Source organism: Saccopteryx bilineata, chromosome 2, assembly GCF_036850765.1.
Source record: "Saccopteryx bilineata isolate mSacBil1 chromosome 2, mSacBil1_pri_phased_curated, whole genome shotgun sequence".
NCBI lineage: Eukaryota > Metazoa > Chordata > Mammalia > Chiroptera > Emballonuridae > Saccopteryx > Saccopteryx bilineata.
The window spans coordinates 362422044-362437859 of NC_089491.1; the positions used below are offsets into that span (position 1 = coordinate 362422044).

Genomic DNA, 15816 nt, shown 5'->3' on the forward strand with positions numbered 1-15816 from the left:
CTTGGGCTCAAGCTAGTGAGCCTTGCTCAAACCAGATGAGCCTGTGCTCAAGCTGGCGACCTCGGGGTCTTGAACCTGGGTCCTCTACATCCTAGTCCAACGCTCTACCCACTGCGCCACTGCCTGGTCAGGCGTGATCTTACACCTTTTAAAAAACCTGAAGGAAAAAAACAAAACAAAACAAAAAAACTTGAAGGAGCCTCACCTGTGGTAGTGTAGCGGATAGAGCGTTGACCTGGAATGCTGAGGTGGCCAGATCGAAAGCCCAGGCTTGCCAAATCAAGGCACATGTAATAGGCAACTATGCAAGTTGATGCTTCCTGCTCCCTCCCACTCCCTGCCTCAAATCAAGAATTTTTGTTTTAATTAAATGAGAACAGGGGAGGCAGCGACAGACTCACACATGTGCCCCAACCAGATCCAACCAGCAAGCCCCTTATGGGGCGATGCTATGCCCATCTGGGGCTTGCTTGGTTTGCAACCAAGCTATTTTTAGCGCCTGAGGGGAGTCCAAGGAGCATCCTCAGCACCCAGGGCCAACTCACTCGAAAAAATCAAGCCATGGTTGTGGGGGAGGGGGAAGAGAAAGAGAGAGACAGAAGGACGGGTGGAAAAGCAAATGATCACTTCTCCTGTGTGCCTTGACCAGGAATTGAACCCGGGACACCCACATGCCAGCTGATGTTCTACCAGAGCCAACTGCCCATAGCCAATAAGATCTTAAAAAAATAAAAATAAAAAAGAATAAAATACCTGAAGCAGTCTCTTGTAAATGTTTCAACTTAATTTAACAATGTTCTGAGAACCTACTTATGTGTTATAGTACTAAAAGTGGGGGAGGAGCCATAGTCAACATCTTAATTTTTTATGTCTAATCTAAGTTATACATTCCTATTAGCTTTAATTCCAAATAAGAAATGGACACAAAGAAATGAACATAAAATGCGTAGGTCCATTTTATATATACTAATAATATATGACAATACTCTCTTTGTCTCTCTTCCTCTCTCTCTATATATATACACACACACACAAAATTGTGACTGAGTTATTTAAGTTTAAAATGAAAAGTTTCTATGACACAGCGGCTATCATATTAGACAGCACAGATCTAGAGCAGAGGCCAGGTGGTGAACATTTTAGGCTTGTGACAACATGGCTTCTGTTGCAACTGCTTAACTCTGTCACTGTTTCACAAAAGCATCCTCAGACAACAAATAAATGAATGGCAAGGCTGTGTTTGAGTATAACTTTATTTAAATATAGTCAAAGCATCTCATTTAATATAAAGATGAGAAAGAACGCCTATTGAGGCTCTGTTCAACATACTGGAAGACTTGGCTAATATAATAAAATGAGGGGGAAATAGGTATAAGGATGAGAAGAGATAAAGCAAATGGTATAAACAAATTATTACAGTAAATGAGTTTAAAAAGAATGCCAAATACAAAATCAATAGCTTTGCTCTACACCAGAATAGTCAACTAGAAAATAAGGTGCCATTCACAAGAACAATAAAAACTCTGAAGTATCTAGGAATTAATCTAGATAGGGCACAGTAATAAGATAAAAAATTACATGAAAGAGTCTAAATGAATAGAGAATTATATCATATTTATGGGTAGTTCCTTAAAGAATTATCTATAAATTCAAGGCAGTTCCCAATACATATCATGAGTTTTGTTTTTTCTTAAGCTATTAAGGCATAAGCGCACATAATTCTTTTGCTGCCCGTATTTGATTGGCAAAATTAGTCACATGGCTTCAATGAACTAATGATAAAGCAGAAAATGTCATCTCTGAGCAGCCATGTGCCCAGCTTGAATTGTTACTACAGGAGAGAATATACTTCACTGATCTAGCTGTCTTCACCACAGACCACAATAAAAAGCAACAACAGAATGGCCCTGACCAGGTAGCTCAGTTGGTTAGAGCATCGACCCAATGCACCAAGGTTATGCCTTTGATCCCTGGTCAGGTCACATACAAGAAACTAAGGAATACATAAATAAGTAAAACAACAAATCGACTTTCTCTCTCCTCCTTCCTCTCTCTCTAAAAATCAGTAATAATAAGAATAAAAGTAACAAACCACGAGATTTTTTTTTTCCCTGAAGTTGGAAACAGGGAGGCTGTCAGATTCCCGCATGCGCCTGACCGGGATCCACACAGTATGCCCACCAGGGGGCGATGCTCTGCCTATCTGGGGCGTTGCTGTTGCAACCAGAGCCATTCTACAAACCAAGAGATTTGTAACGTCTAAAACCAATCAATGATTACCATATTTCCCCATGTATAAGACGCACCTTAATTCTGGGGCCCGAAATTTGAAAGAAAATATACAACAAAGTTACTGAACTCAAGTTTTATTCATCATAAGAGTTCATACAACTCCTAATCCACGTGAAAAAGTGGGAAATGCAAGTAAAAAAAAAATCTACAACCACTGTTTAAGATGCACTGTTTTTAGACCCCAAATTTTTCAAAAAAGGGTGCACCTTACACATGGGAAAATATGGTAATATCTAAAACATACAAAGAACTCATAAATCAAAAAGAGAGGAAATACTATAGAAAAGAGGGCAGTGACTATAAACGTGAAATTTATAGAAGAGTAATGACGAATGTCTACTAAATACATGAAGAGATACTAAACTTCATTAATAATCAATGTGCAAAAAATAAAACAACTAAGAATGGAAAATATTCCAAAGTGTGAATGAGATGAAGAAACAGTAACCACCATGAAAATGTAAGCTGGTATAGTCAATCCAGAAAGCAATTCGCCGGTACTAAGTGAAATAAATTATCTATATGCTCCCTGATCCATATAAAATCCCACTCCTGGAAATATATCCCCCCCAAAGAAACTCTTTTAGTTTCTGTTTGGTTTTTATTGGGACACATACCAGAATGCTTTTTACAGTATTGCTGTAACAGCAGGGAACTGAAGGTAACTGTTTATCTCAGGGAATGGGATAAAATACAGTGGATATACATGCCATAGTCAGAGTTAACTAGGTACACACAATGTTATGTAGTGGTGGTTTAAACAATGAGATCTGTAACACAATAGTATATATTTATATACAATATATAAAATATATGTACTCAAAATACAATATAAAAGAATACATACATGTTTAAACATACACATATATCAAATATATCAGAGTATGTTTAAAGGGAAATGGTATAGGAGATCAGGGATAAAGAGGAAACTAATAAAACAAGAGTCTTGTACAGGCTGATAACATGGGTGTGCTTTGAAATGACAAGTAGGACTAACAACTCTCTGCATGTTTCAAAAAAAATGTTTGCCACACATATTAACAGTTTTTTCCATTGTCAAAGAGATGTCACAGTCCCAGAAAGAAGACACAGACACACACCCAGAGACACACAAACACACAGATAGAAAAAAATATCATGAAGGATGTAGTTCTGAAATAATCTTATCTGTTTCACCTGAGTTTCTTTGTGATGAAAAAACAAAGCAAAAAGTGGAAGAAGCATAAAAGGAGTATAAAAAGGAGGATAATTTTGGACTGCTAATAAGGAAACAGTTTTTCACATTCCTATGTAGTGTAACATGTGAATTAAAGGAAAAAAAAACCTCAGAACATGGTTCTCAATATCCTATGCTGTATCAGTCAAAAACAGAAAAATATTTTATAAGATTTTTTGAAAACATATTTACTATAATTAATGAAAACTCTTACACTTATTGCTTACCAATAAAAGGAAAACTATACTTAACTCCACGTAGAAAAACAAACTTAATTTTCCAAGAAACATCATTAACCATGTTGGTAATAACTTGTGCACTTAAAACCAACAGTCAAAGGTCTTGTAATCCTACCCACATAGGCCAAATTTTAATGAAATACATTTGGTAGTGTATTTTCTCACAAGACAAGCAACAGTTTGATGCCTAATATATAATCATAATGACCAAGTCAGGTGTACAGAATCCCCAGTACAGACTTTATTAGTTTAGTTAGAAATACACAATCTCTTGACACTGAAGATGTTGTTCTTGCAGATAAACCCCAAAGGCAGGAAATGAATCTCCTCTCAAATACTGCTTCTTATCTTTAAAGTAACCTCAAATTATTACTAAACTAATAAAGTAATTTTGTTTCAAAAAGTGATGTGATCTATTTTATTTTCAGTTTTTGATAAATCCAAGAATGAGATGGGGGATTATTGCTTTTTGTCTGACTACACACATTGAAACATGATTATAGACAAAAAACAAAAAACTTTTTTTAATGATTTTTATGGTAAAGCCAGACTAGGCAATGTCAAAGACTGTCAGTATATGAGGAAGATGTATATGGTTTTGGAAAAATAGAAAGCTAATGTTATTTAACATCAAATTTGAAGGTAAAGCTTTTGCTATCTTCTAATCAGAAATTGTTAGTTAAAAATGATGAGCAACTGAGTGCAATGAGATTGTATACAAATCAAATAAAAAGATAATTCAAAAATATAATTATGGTCATTACTGCCTTCTTTATGGAATTTATTTTTAAAAGGAAACTAATAGAAATTGTTTTTGATGAAGGGCTAAAATAGGCATTTCTAATATAAAATATATAGTTTAAAATTTTTTGATCATTTCTTTCCATTATTTGTACACCTTGTTGCAATCAGACCCTCTTACTCCTTTTCACACTCCAAATCTGCTCCACCCCCATTCCTTCCCAACACAGTAAGTGGTAATTCTTTATGGAATTTTTCTAATATAATGGTTCTTAGCTAATGGCCACAGTAAAAAATGGAGATTAAAGAGTTTATTAAAAAGTCACAAAAAAGCCAGGCTACCAAATATGAGTGTCAAAAAGTGGGATGGAGATAGTATAAGAAACTTGCAGAGGCCCTGGCCGGTTGGCTCAGCGGTAGAGCGTCGGCCTAGAGTGCGGAAGACCCGGGTTTGATTCCGGCCAGGGCACACAGGAGAAGCGCCCATTTGCTTCTCCACCCCTCCGCCGCGCTTTCCTCTCTGTCTCTCTCCTCCCCTCCCGCAGCCGAGGCTCCATTGGAGCAAAGATGGCCCGGGCGCTGGGGATGGCTCTGTGGCCTCTGCCTCAGGCGCTAGAGTGGCTCTGGTCGCAACATGGCGACGCCCAGGATGGGCAGAGCATCGCCCCCTGGTGGGCAGAGCGTTGCCCCTGGTGGGCGTGCCGGGTGGATCCCGGTCGGGCACATGCGGGAGTCTGTCTGACTGTCTCTCCCTGTTTCCAGCTTCAGAAAAATGAAAAAAAAAAAAAAGAAACTTGCAGAGGACTAATGATTAATGATGGACAATTATTGCACACAGAATATTTTTTCCTCATTGATTTTTTTGAGAGAGGAGGGATGAGGAAGGAGAGGAAGGGGGAAGGGAGGAAGGAGGGAGGGAGGGAGGGAGAGGGAGAGAGGGAGAGAGAGAAGCATCAACTTGTTGTTTCACTTAGTTGTTCACCCACTGATTGCTTCTCATACATGCCCTGATAGTGGCTTGAGCCGGCACCTCTTGGGATCCACCAGGCATCCTCATTGCCCCAAGAGAACGCCCTATCCACCATGCCAATATTCAGCCAGGGCAAGAATATTTTTACTGTAGCAACATAGCTACTATTTATTACACTTCTACTACTCTGTGCTATGCACTGTCAGATATTCTCTCTAATCCTTAAAATAAACTTCTATTAGATATTATAAAATGTTTTTAAATATAGAACTGAAACTAAGATTAAACAATTCCCTACAGATCGTTTTTCTCCCCTCCCCTTTTTTTGAGAGAGAAAGAGAGAAGAGAGACAGACAGAAAGGAGATAAGAAGCATCATTTTAGTTGTCCACTGATTGATTCTCACATGTGCTTTGACTGGGGGGCTCTAGTTGAGCCAGTGACCTTGGGCTTCAGGCCAGTGACCTCAGTCAGGGTTTCAAACCTAGATCCTCAGTGTCCCAGGTCAATGCTCTATCTACTACACCACCATCTGGTCAGGCACTAAAGGTCTTAAAGCTAGGAAAGCAATGCAAAGCTTCTGGTTTAAACTGGCAAATTAACATATGCTGCAGCCTTCTCCTCTTCCAAACCTTGGAATATCAAAAAAGAAGGGATACCTTCAATGGACTGGAACTTGAGGAAGATGTAAGGCAAAAACCCAAGATGTTAGAAAAGGTGGAAAAGGTTCCAGGGCACTACATGTTCTGAGGTAAGGGATACAAAGAAGAGAAGACAGAGAAGATGAATTAATTGGTTTCTGCATGAGAAGCAGCAATGCAAGTGGATTCTTACATATTGTCTTTTTGGGAAAAGATAAATTTGATTTTTGCACTTAGTTGGAAAGAGTGAATACAAGACTAAAGAAAGAGACCTATGGAACAAAATAAAAATTCCAGAGACACAACCCACATATTTACATATTTATGGAGATTCAATATATAATAAGTGAGCCATTATACTGGGGGAAAGCACAGAATGACAGTTCTCCATCATACTCAGTATCCCTCTTTTTTCAGAAAGTATTTGTTTAAGCTTCTTATCTATACTTAAATGAAATGCACAGATAATATAAACTTCCTAAAATGTGTTATTTCTTTGTATATTTTAATATTTGGAAATAGTATCTTACGGGAATTCCTTAAAATTCACCATAAACTTGTCTTTAAAAATATTTTTTCAATTACAAAATTATTGTAGAAAATACAGAATAGTATAAAAATAAAATAACCACACATAAGTCCACTGGAGAAAGACAACTATCATTAATATTAAATGCTTTCTTTATTCTTTTTTCCTTTGATTATATCTATAATTTTGTATATACATCGTACTACACTGTTGAAAGTTAGATAAGCTCTAAATTTTTGCTATCATAAACCCTAAAAAAAAAAAGTTCTGTATACCTATAAATTTTTAATACAAATTTCTGAAAATTTCCTGAAGAGAACTTTTGAAGGGAAAATACTGCCACAGTTTCTGTCTTCCGATACACTAGGTTCAACATACTTAACTTTTAAAGGATTGCTACAGCCTGACTGTTGGTGGCACAGGGGATACAGCGCTGACATGGGATGCTGGCTTGAGTGCAGAATTACTGACAGGATCCTAAGGTCGCTGGCTTAAACCCACAGTCACCAGCTTGGGTGGAGCCCCCAGTCAAGGCACATACAAGAAGCAATCAATGAACTAAAGTGAAGCAACTATGAGTTGATGCTTCTCCCATTTTCTCTTCTCCCTCTCAAAAAAAAAAAAAAGGATTGAAACACATTGCAAAACTCTTTCCTTTGCATCCCCATTTCACCAAAACTTTATCATTATCTTCTTTTTTTTTTTAGTGACAGAGAGGAAGGGAGATTAAAAGCATCAATTCTTCATTGCAGCCTCTTAGTGGTTCATTGATTGTTTTCTCATATGTGCCTTGACTGAGGGGCTCCAGCAGAGCCAGTGACCCCTTGCTCAAGCCTGTGACCTCAGGGTTTTGTTTTGTTTTGTTTTTGTATTTTTCTGAAGCTGGAAACGGGGATAGACAGTCAGACAGACTCCCGCATGCGCCCAACCGGGATCCACCCGGCACACCCACCAGGGGGCAACGCTCTGCCCCTCCGGGGGCGTCGCTATGTCGCGACCAGAGCCACTCTAGCGCCTAGGGCAGAGGCCAAGGAGCCATCCCCAGCGCCCGGGGCCATCTTTGCTCCAATGGAGCCTCGCTGCTGGAGGGGAAGAGAGAGACAGAGAGGAAGGAGAGGGGGAGGGGTGGAGAAGCAGATGGGCGTTTCTCCTGAGTGCCCTGGCCGGGAATCGAACCCGGGACTTCTGCACGCCAGGCCGACGCTCTACCACTGAGCCAACCGGCCAGGGCCTGACCTCAGGGTTTTGAACATGGGTTCTCTTAAGTCTCAGGCTGATGCTCTATCCACTGTGCCACCCCCTGTCATCATCATTTTAAAAAGTATTTGCTAATAAATTCAATAGTAAAAAATGGCAGTCCACTACTGTCCTAATTTACATTTCTTAAATATAGGAAAATTAAATATTTAAATGTTTCTTAGATATTTCTATTTTTTCTATTTGTTTATAAATGTTTTACCTCATTTTTTTTTGTTGGGTTTTAGTGTTTTTATTATAGCTTTTATAAATGCTTTTTATCTTATGAAAATGAATGCTTAACCTATAAAAGAACTATACCATGGCTTCTCAGTGACTCAAAGTGCAATTATTGCTATCATATACCGTTATCTGACAAAGTTAATATATACAATACTAAATTAATAAATTTTAGCTATTTAGTTTAATTTACTCCTCTCTTTTAAGAGATCACGGAGTTTTGTATCTTTATCCAAAAGCAACAATTCTCAGATTGTATGGATCACACCTCTTCATGGAATACATACTCAGTTGCAAAATTAGATCCCATAAAAATATTACTGTCTAGAAATAAGCAACGGAACTGTCAAGATTAAAAGGAAAATTTATTATGCTCTGCAAAATGAGCAAGAATTTATTATGGAGAAATATCTAAAAAGAAGTTCCATGAATGAATTGTCATGCAACATCTATTTTAGTCACTAATCATCTTGTTACACTTACAAATATTGGCTATCACAAGTACTTTTGAGAATAATTGTACAGATCAGGGAACAGCAAATTACAGCCAAATGTAGCCACCTCCCTTTTTGTAAATAAAGTTTTATTAAAACATTAATTTTGGTCATTCATTCACATATTACCTAATGGCTGCTTTCACACTAACAGTGCAAAGTTGATTAGTTGACCTGCAAAACCTAAAACATTGACTCTCTGGCTCTTTGCAATATAGACAGCTAACACCTAAGTACATAATTTTATTTATTTTTGAAGCCAGCATAGACAGCCAAATCCTGACTCACTGAGCTCATATTCTAATATAGTGACAAGAATTGTATATTAATAACTTATAATAACAAGGTATAAAAAGTGAAGTGCTCTAAGAAAGGTAAAGAGTGTCAGAGAATGAAAGAGATCGTTTCCAGTGGGGGAAATCTTGAAAGAAGCAGCTTTTACATTGAACTTTAAGGATGGTTATGATTTTTGACACACAGGATGGGAAGACTTTCAATGTGAAGAAAAGCAGACCTGTATAAAAAAAATTACAAACACAACAGTGTACTTTGCATGGAGGAGCACAGTTAGAGAAGAAAATGCTAAAAAGCATTTTGAGCCTGACCAGGCGGTGGCGCAGTGGATAGTGTCGGACTGGGATGCAGAAGGACCCAGGTTCAAGACCCCGAGGTCGTCAGCTTGAGAAAAAAAAAAAAGCTCACCAGCTTGGACCCAAGGTCGCTGGCTCGAGCAAGGGGTTACTCGGTCTGCTGAAGGCCCATGGTCAAGGCACATATGAGAAAGCAAGCAATGAACAACTAAGGAGTCCCGACGAAAAACTGATTGATGCTTTTCATCTCTCTCCCTTCCTGTCTGTCTGTCCCTGTCTATTCCTCTCTCTGACTCTCTCTCTCTCTGTTCCTGTAAAAAAAAAAAAGCATTTTGAAGCAAAGCAAAGGGAAGGCTTTCAGTGTCAGGAACAGCAATTAAAAATTTAAATACAATAGGTTCATGAACAAGAGATTAACGGTGATTCAAACTAAATTTGAGGACAGACTGGTGATAAGAAAAGCAGTTACAGAGCTATTAAAATATTCCAAAAGGGAAGTAATGAAGGTGGTGACAATGGGACTGGGGGGAAAAAAAGGAAAATACACACCAAAACCATTCAAACACTTATAATCAGCAACATTTGGATGTACTATAAACCTTTTACTCATATGGGGTAAAAACTCATCTCCCCTGCCTCTGAACAAAATGATTATTTCTAATTAGTTCTGATAATTTTAAAAAGACATAATTAAATCATTAATTTAGACTATCACTGTCACATTTTTAAGCTAACTCTGGAGAAAAGCACATATTCAAATAGGATTCATTGGGTAGGGCCCCCTCTGTTGAAAGGAAAATCTGATTTTAAATTTGGGCTCTTAATTACTTCTGCTAATGCTGAAAACAAAAGATGGAAATTTCATTTGCAGCTCCTCGCCATGCATACCAAATGCTCTTCTCGAGGGGAACCATAAATATAATATATAGAAATCAAAATATCTTTCTCTGTATTTTCCAAAGCACTGTGATTTTATTGTTGCTTAAATTGTTGATTAACTTTTAAATAAGAGGTTTTAAATTCAAACCTCACAAATATTTAAGTAGCATACTCAACTAAGAAATTTACTTACTAGTATGAGGAATTTTTTTCTTTTTTTTTAAAGATTTTTTTTTTTATTTATTCATTATAGAGAGGAGAGAAAGAGAGAGAGAGAAGGGAGGAGGAGCAGGAAGCATCAACTCCCATATGTGCCTTGACCAGGCAAGCCCAGGGTTTTGAACCAGCAACCTCAGCGTTTCCAGGTTGACACTTTATCCACTGCGTCACCACAGGTCAGGCAGTATGAGGAATTTTTATAGGTAAGGAAATTATGCTAAAGATAGTTTTATATTGTTCGCTAAGAACTAAGCTGCAGCCCATCAGTATCTCCTGGGGAGGCTCTATGAATGAAAGACAGGGCTGTCTTTCAAGAGAAAGGGCTAAGACAATGTATTTTGCCTTGCCTTTCTCTCAACCTAAGACTGAATCTCTCCAATGGCTTCAACCTTCTGTAAAAGTCCAATTCCTTCAGATAACCTGAGCCCCTGGCCCCCAGGATCCATTTCCTATCTGCTTCTCTCTACTTAACATCACTTGCTCATAGCTGCTAATCTCTGGGTTGCGTCACCACCCTCGTTTTGTCTTCTCACATCTTCTATCATTTATGTAACCAATCATCTGAGTTAAAGTTCCTCTAAGTAAAAGAAGGTGGGAGGGACAAAGGAAGAGAAGGAAAAGAACAAAATAGTCTACATCTTTTCTGACTCCAGTGTATCCATTATCCAGCCACCAGCCTCATTTCATAATGGAAAAATATCAATAACATACATAAACTTTCTAGATCATTTGTGTAAACCCATTCTTCTCAAATGGGGGCGTATGTTGCTTTATAGTACTTGGTATGCCAGGCTGATTTATGTAAAACTACAGGATAGTCAGGATGTTGTATTTTTCTGTTGTGTCCAAGGCAAGTGAGTTATTTACTTATTTATTTATATATTAAAACAAACCGTAGCCTGACCAGGCGGTGGCGCAGTGGATAGAGCGTTGGACTGGGATGTTGAAGGACCCAGGTTCGAGACCCCGAGGTCGCCAGCTTGAGCATGGGCTCATCTGGCTTGAGCAAAAAAAACTCACCAGCTTGGACCCAGTGTTGCTGGCTCCAGCAAGGGGTTACTCAGTCTGCTGAAGGCTCGCAGTCAAGGCACATATGAGAAAGCAATCAATGAACAACTAAGAAGTCGCAACACGCATCGAAAAACTAATGATTGATGCTTCTCATCTGTCTCCATTCCTGTCTGTCTGTCCCTGTCTATCCCTCTGACTCTCTCTCTGTCTCTGTAAAAATAAAAAAAAAAAAAAAAAAAAAAAAAAAAAAACACCGTAAAGATGCTGTTAATTTAATAGGGGCATAGTCTTCAAAAAAATGAACAACTGAGTACCTCCAAGCAAAGAATGAAGTTGAACCTTACCTCACACACAAAAGTTAACTCATAATGGATCATAGATCTAAATTTACAAGCTAAAATTACAAAATTCTTAGAAGAAAACATAGGTATAAATCCTTGTGACCTTAGATTTAATAATGGTTTCTTAGGCATGACATCAAATAAGTTAGCAACCTAAGAAAAAAAAATCAACTGGAGTTCCTCAAAATTGAACTTTTGTGCTTCCAAGGACATCAAAAAAGTGAAAAAGACAACTCACAGAATGGGAGAAAATATTTACAAATTATACCTAATAAGCAACTTGTATCTAGAATGTGGAAAGAAATCTTAAAATTCATTAAGAAAATAACAAATAACCCAATTAAAAAATAGGCCAATATGAACAGACATTTCTCCAAAGATAATACATACATGGCCAACATCACTGGCCACCAGAAAAATGCAAATCAAAATTATAATAAACTTTCCAGGGCAAAATGTGGGGAAGTAGACTGACTGCAAAGGGGCATGAAAAAAACTTCAGAGGGGAAGGGAATGTCCTACATCTGGACTGGGCATATACATTTGTCAAAAATCCACACATTTTATTATTTGTAAATTATACCTCAATTTTTAAAAAGGTGGACCAACTAGAGTCAATCTCTTCAACAGAAGGAGAGAAAGTAACAAAATATCAAATATATTCAATTACCTAGATATGCCATTATACAATTAGGAAAAACCAAAAGAGAAGCTATTTTTCTGCCAGAAGAAAGAAGTACTAGATAAAATGATGCAAAGGCCTTTTAGAAATATAAAAAATGACTGAAGAATATTAGACAAGCATACATTTGGGGTTGTTTCTACTATAAAATGTGGGTTTGACAGGAAAACACTGTTTTGGCTGTTAATGTATAAAATGCTCATATTAGATGTTATTATTGTAATGCTATCATTCTAACATTACACACCACCATAATTCTAACAGAGTAATTACATTTAGCAGAGACTGAATAACCACAAAAGTAGTCTCATAACAAACTACTAATAAAAATTTCTAGGATATTGGTAATATCTCAATAGCTTATTTTCAGGGACTTTACATCAACAATTCTGTGACATCAAGTATTAGTTGCCTGAAATGACTGTGTTTAACTGCTCAAAAATAATTGAGGTTCATAGCTTTTGGGGGGGGGGAAATCAGATTCTCCATGTATCACTTATAAAGAAAATCAGTGGAGCTTCTTTATTTCTTTTGACAATTCTGTAAATTATAATATACCCCAGAAACATTGTATTGAAAAAATAACTAAGACAAACAAAGACATCAAATTTACAAGTTCAATGTAAAAATAAACATATTTCCAATAATTCCATAGAAAAACATAGGTTCCCTTACCTCATCATCATCAGAATCATTCCCAAACACTGATGGTTTTTGCAAAACAGGGAGCAACTGCTGTGCTTTCTTTGGCAAAATAAGCCCATACCTGCATTTTTATTTTGAAATAGAAATTACACCATTATATTTAAATGTAAAACATAATACATTCACTATGTTCTCCAGATGAAGCTACAAAGTCAGACCAAGTCATAGAGCTTATGAACACATTAACAGTTTCTGCTCTTCAGACATCTCAAAATTCTGGGTTAAGATTTTATAATTATTACTCTAAATGATATTTTGTAGATAAGGGCCAAACTCAAAGAAGACAACTGAAGAGTTCAGAAATGTTTTAGATGGTAAAAGGATAGGTTTTAAAAAGAACATGTTAGTGGAAAACTCAGTTCATGTTCACTAAAGATAAAAATGCTCTAAATTATCCTTGTGGTCTAACAAGAGTCAAGAAAATAGGTTTTCCCCCCTACTATATACCTACACATTTTAAAGAAGTTATTGGATAATGTCACCCACAAATTTTTTGAAAGACTATATTAACTGAAGAATCCAAGTAGCCATAGGGTAAATTCCCATTACACTTTTACTAAGCTCACTTGATTTGTCTTTGAGCATTAGAGAGAACCATCCCACCAGAGCTCATTTAAATGTTTCTCATATTTTGGCCTCTTATGATGTAGCAACCACAGGAAGCCACATCAAAAAGTAAGGATTATACACCAAAAGTAAAACTTCCAAGAACATACAATATTTGTCTCTTGCGGCAACGTAAATCCCAATTCCCTATATGCCTACCCTTTTCTGTGGCTTCTCAGCACAACATTCCTTAAAACGGGAAGGGAAGGCGGGAATCAGGACTTGAGCTGCCAAGAACAAGGCCCTCTACGGAAACCAGGGATTGTCTCTTCTCATTGCCCGTGAAGGCATCCAAACCGGGAGAAACTCAAGCGCAGGGTAGGAAGCAAGACTGAGGGGCCTCAGACCGAGCTTTTGGAAAACAGAAAAGTCTCGCTCTCTGCCCCTCAGCCTAACTTCCTTTATTTCCTCACACGTTTCTCCCTCAAACTTCGGGCTTCCATCCTGGAAAATGTGGGGGAGGGGAAATATGTTCCTCAAGATTTCTCGCTTTTCTCCGTCACTATCCCTGATGATACAGCCCCTTCACTTCCAACGCGCTTTTACTCCTCGGCCAAGGACAGAGGCCGTAGATTCTCACTCCCCAACCTAACCCTAACTCCCCGATCACTCACTGCCTGCCCGGAATCGCCATCTTGCTCCCGTCTCCGTTGAACGTGGCCGACGCCGACGTGTCGCTAACACAGATGCTGACGTCGTCACGTAAATCTCGCGCGGTTTTGGGCGGCCTGGAACCCGCCTAGCGGCGGAATCTCTACTGTATTGAGGTAATTCAAACTCAGGAACTAAGTCTTTCAGCCTTGGGTTTCACCTCGGAATCAGTAGGAAGAAAAGGATGACAAAATTCTAGCCTAGATTTCCCAGGGTGTGGTCCCGGGACTAGCAGATTAGCGTCACCTGGGAATTTGTTAAAAATGCAAAATTTTGGGCCTTATCACAAAGCTATTCTATCGGGAACGCTGGGATGGGACCCAGAAGTCTGTTTTAACGTGCCCTGCAGGTTATTCTGATACTCAAGTTTGAAAAACACTACCCTAGGCTATCAATTTTTTTTTTTCCTCTGAGATGTTCAATGTCAGTATATTTGCCTCGGTAATTTGGCAGATGAAAAGCTGTATGCTGGCCCTGGCCGGTTTGCTCAGTGGTAGAGCATCGGCCTGGAGTGCAGAAGTCCCGGGTTCGATTCCCGGCCAGGGCACACAGGAGAGGCACCCATCTGCTTCTCCACCCCTCCTCCTCTCCTTCCTCTCTGTCTCTCTCTCTTCCCCTCCCGCAGAGGAGGCTCCATTGGAGCAAAGATGGCCCTGCGCTGGGGATGGCTCCTTGGCCTCTGCCCCAGGCGCTAGAGTGGCTCTAGTCGCAACAGAGCCACGCCCCCTGGTGGGCAGAGCGTCGCCCCCTGGTGGGCATGCTGGGTGGATCCAGGTGGGCGCATGCCTGTCTCTCCCGTTTCCAGCTTCAGAAAAAAAAAAAAAATCTGTATGCTAATAGTATCATTATACGGCAAATATGATTAATAATACCGTTATGTCACTGGGTATAGAAATCAAAATAATATGCCATATATATATTTTTTTAATCTAAGCACATTCAGTCTGTGCACCCACACTCATTTTTGGCCAGTTACAAATTAGACTTATAGCAGCCCAAGAAATCTTTTAGTTACTACAGAAGGATGTTTAAATCTTCAATTATAATTGTGTCTCTATTTCTCTTTTTTAAAAGATTTTATTTATTGATTTTAGAGGAGATAGAGAAAAGGGGTGAGGTAGGAGCAGGAAGCATCAATTCTTATGTGCCTTGACAGGGCAAGCCCAGGATTTCGAACAGGCGACCCCAACATTCCAGGTAGACGCTCTTTCCACTGCGCCACCACAGGTCAGGTTCTCCTTTTAATTTTGCAATTTTTTGTTTCATGTATATTGAAACATGTAGGATTATTATACCCTCTTGAATTGACCCCTACACCATTAAGAAATGACCTTTTTTCCCCTGAGTAAAATCTTTATATTTATTCCATAATAATGGTACCTCTCTCCTATCATCAGTTTATTCTCAGGTAAAAACATGCTTATTTTGATTTCATGACCTTCTCTCACTGCTATTAATAAGGAAAGGCAATAATGGTACCTGTGATTCATCCAACTGCCTAAATAACACCTGAAATGTTCCCCACTCTTCTATAA

The 15816-nt window shown here is 38.4% G+C and overlaps 1 protein-coding gene across 2 annotated transcripts in view; it reads right to left on the minus strand.

Moving 5' to 3' along the window:
• The window catches only part of NSRP1 (nuclear speckle splicing regulatory protein 1), a 33368-nt gene extending 19094 nt beyond the window's left edge, over positions 1–14274 (minus strand). Inside the window, exons 1-2 of one of the 2 annotated variants that reach the window (XM_066263136.1) lie at positions 14245–14274; positions 12995–13085 (exon numbers count right to left, since the gene is read on the minus strand). In XM_066263136.1, coding sequence (XP_066119233.1) covers positions 12995–13085; positions 14245–14264 — 111 coding nt within the window. In that variant the 5' untranslated portion in view covers positions 14265–14274. The remainder of the gene's footprint in view (positions 1–12994; positions 13086–14244) is intronic. The other variant, XM_066263137.1, reaches the window with a different exon arrangement.
• Positions 14275–15816: the final 1542 nt, after the last annotated feature.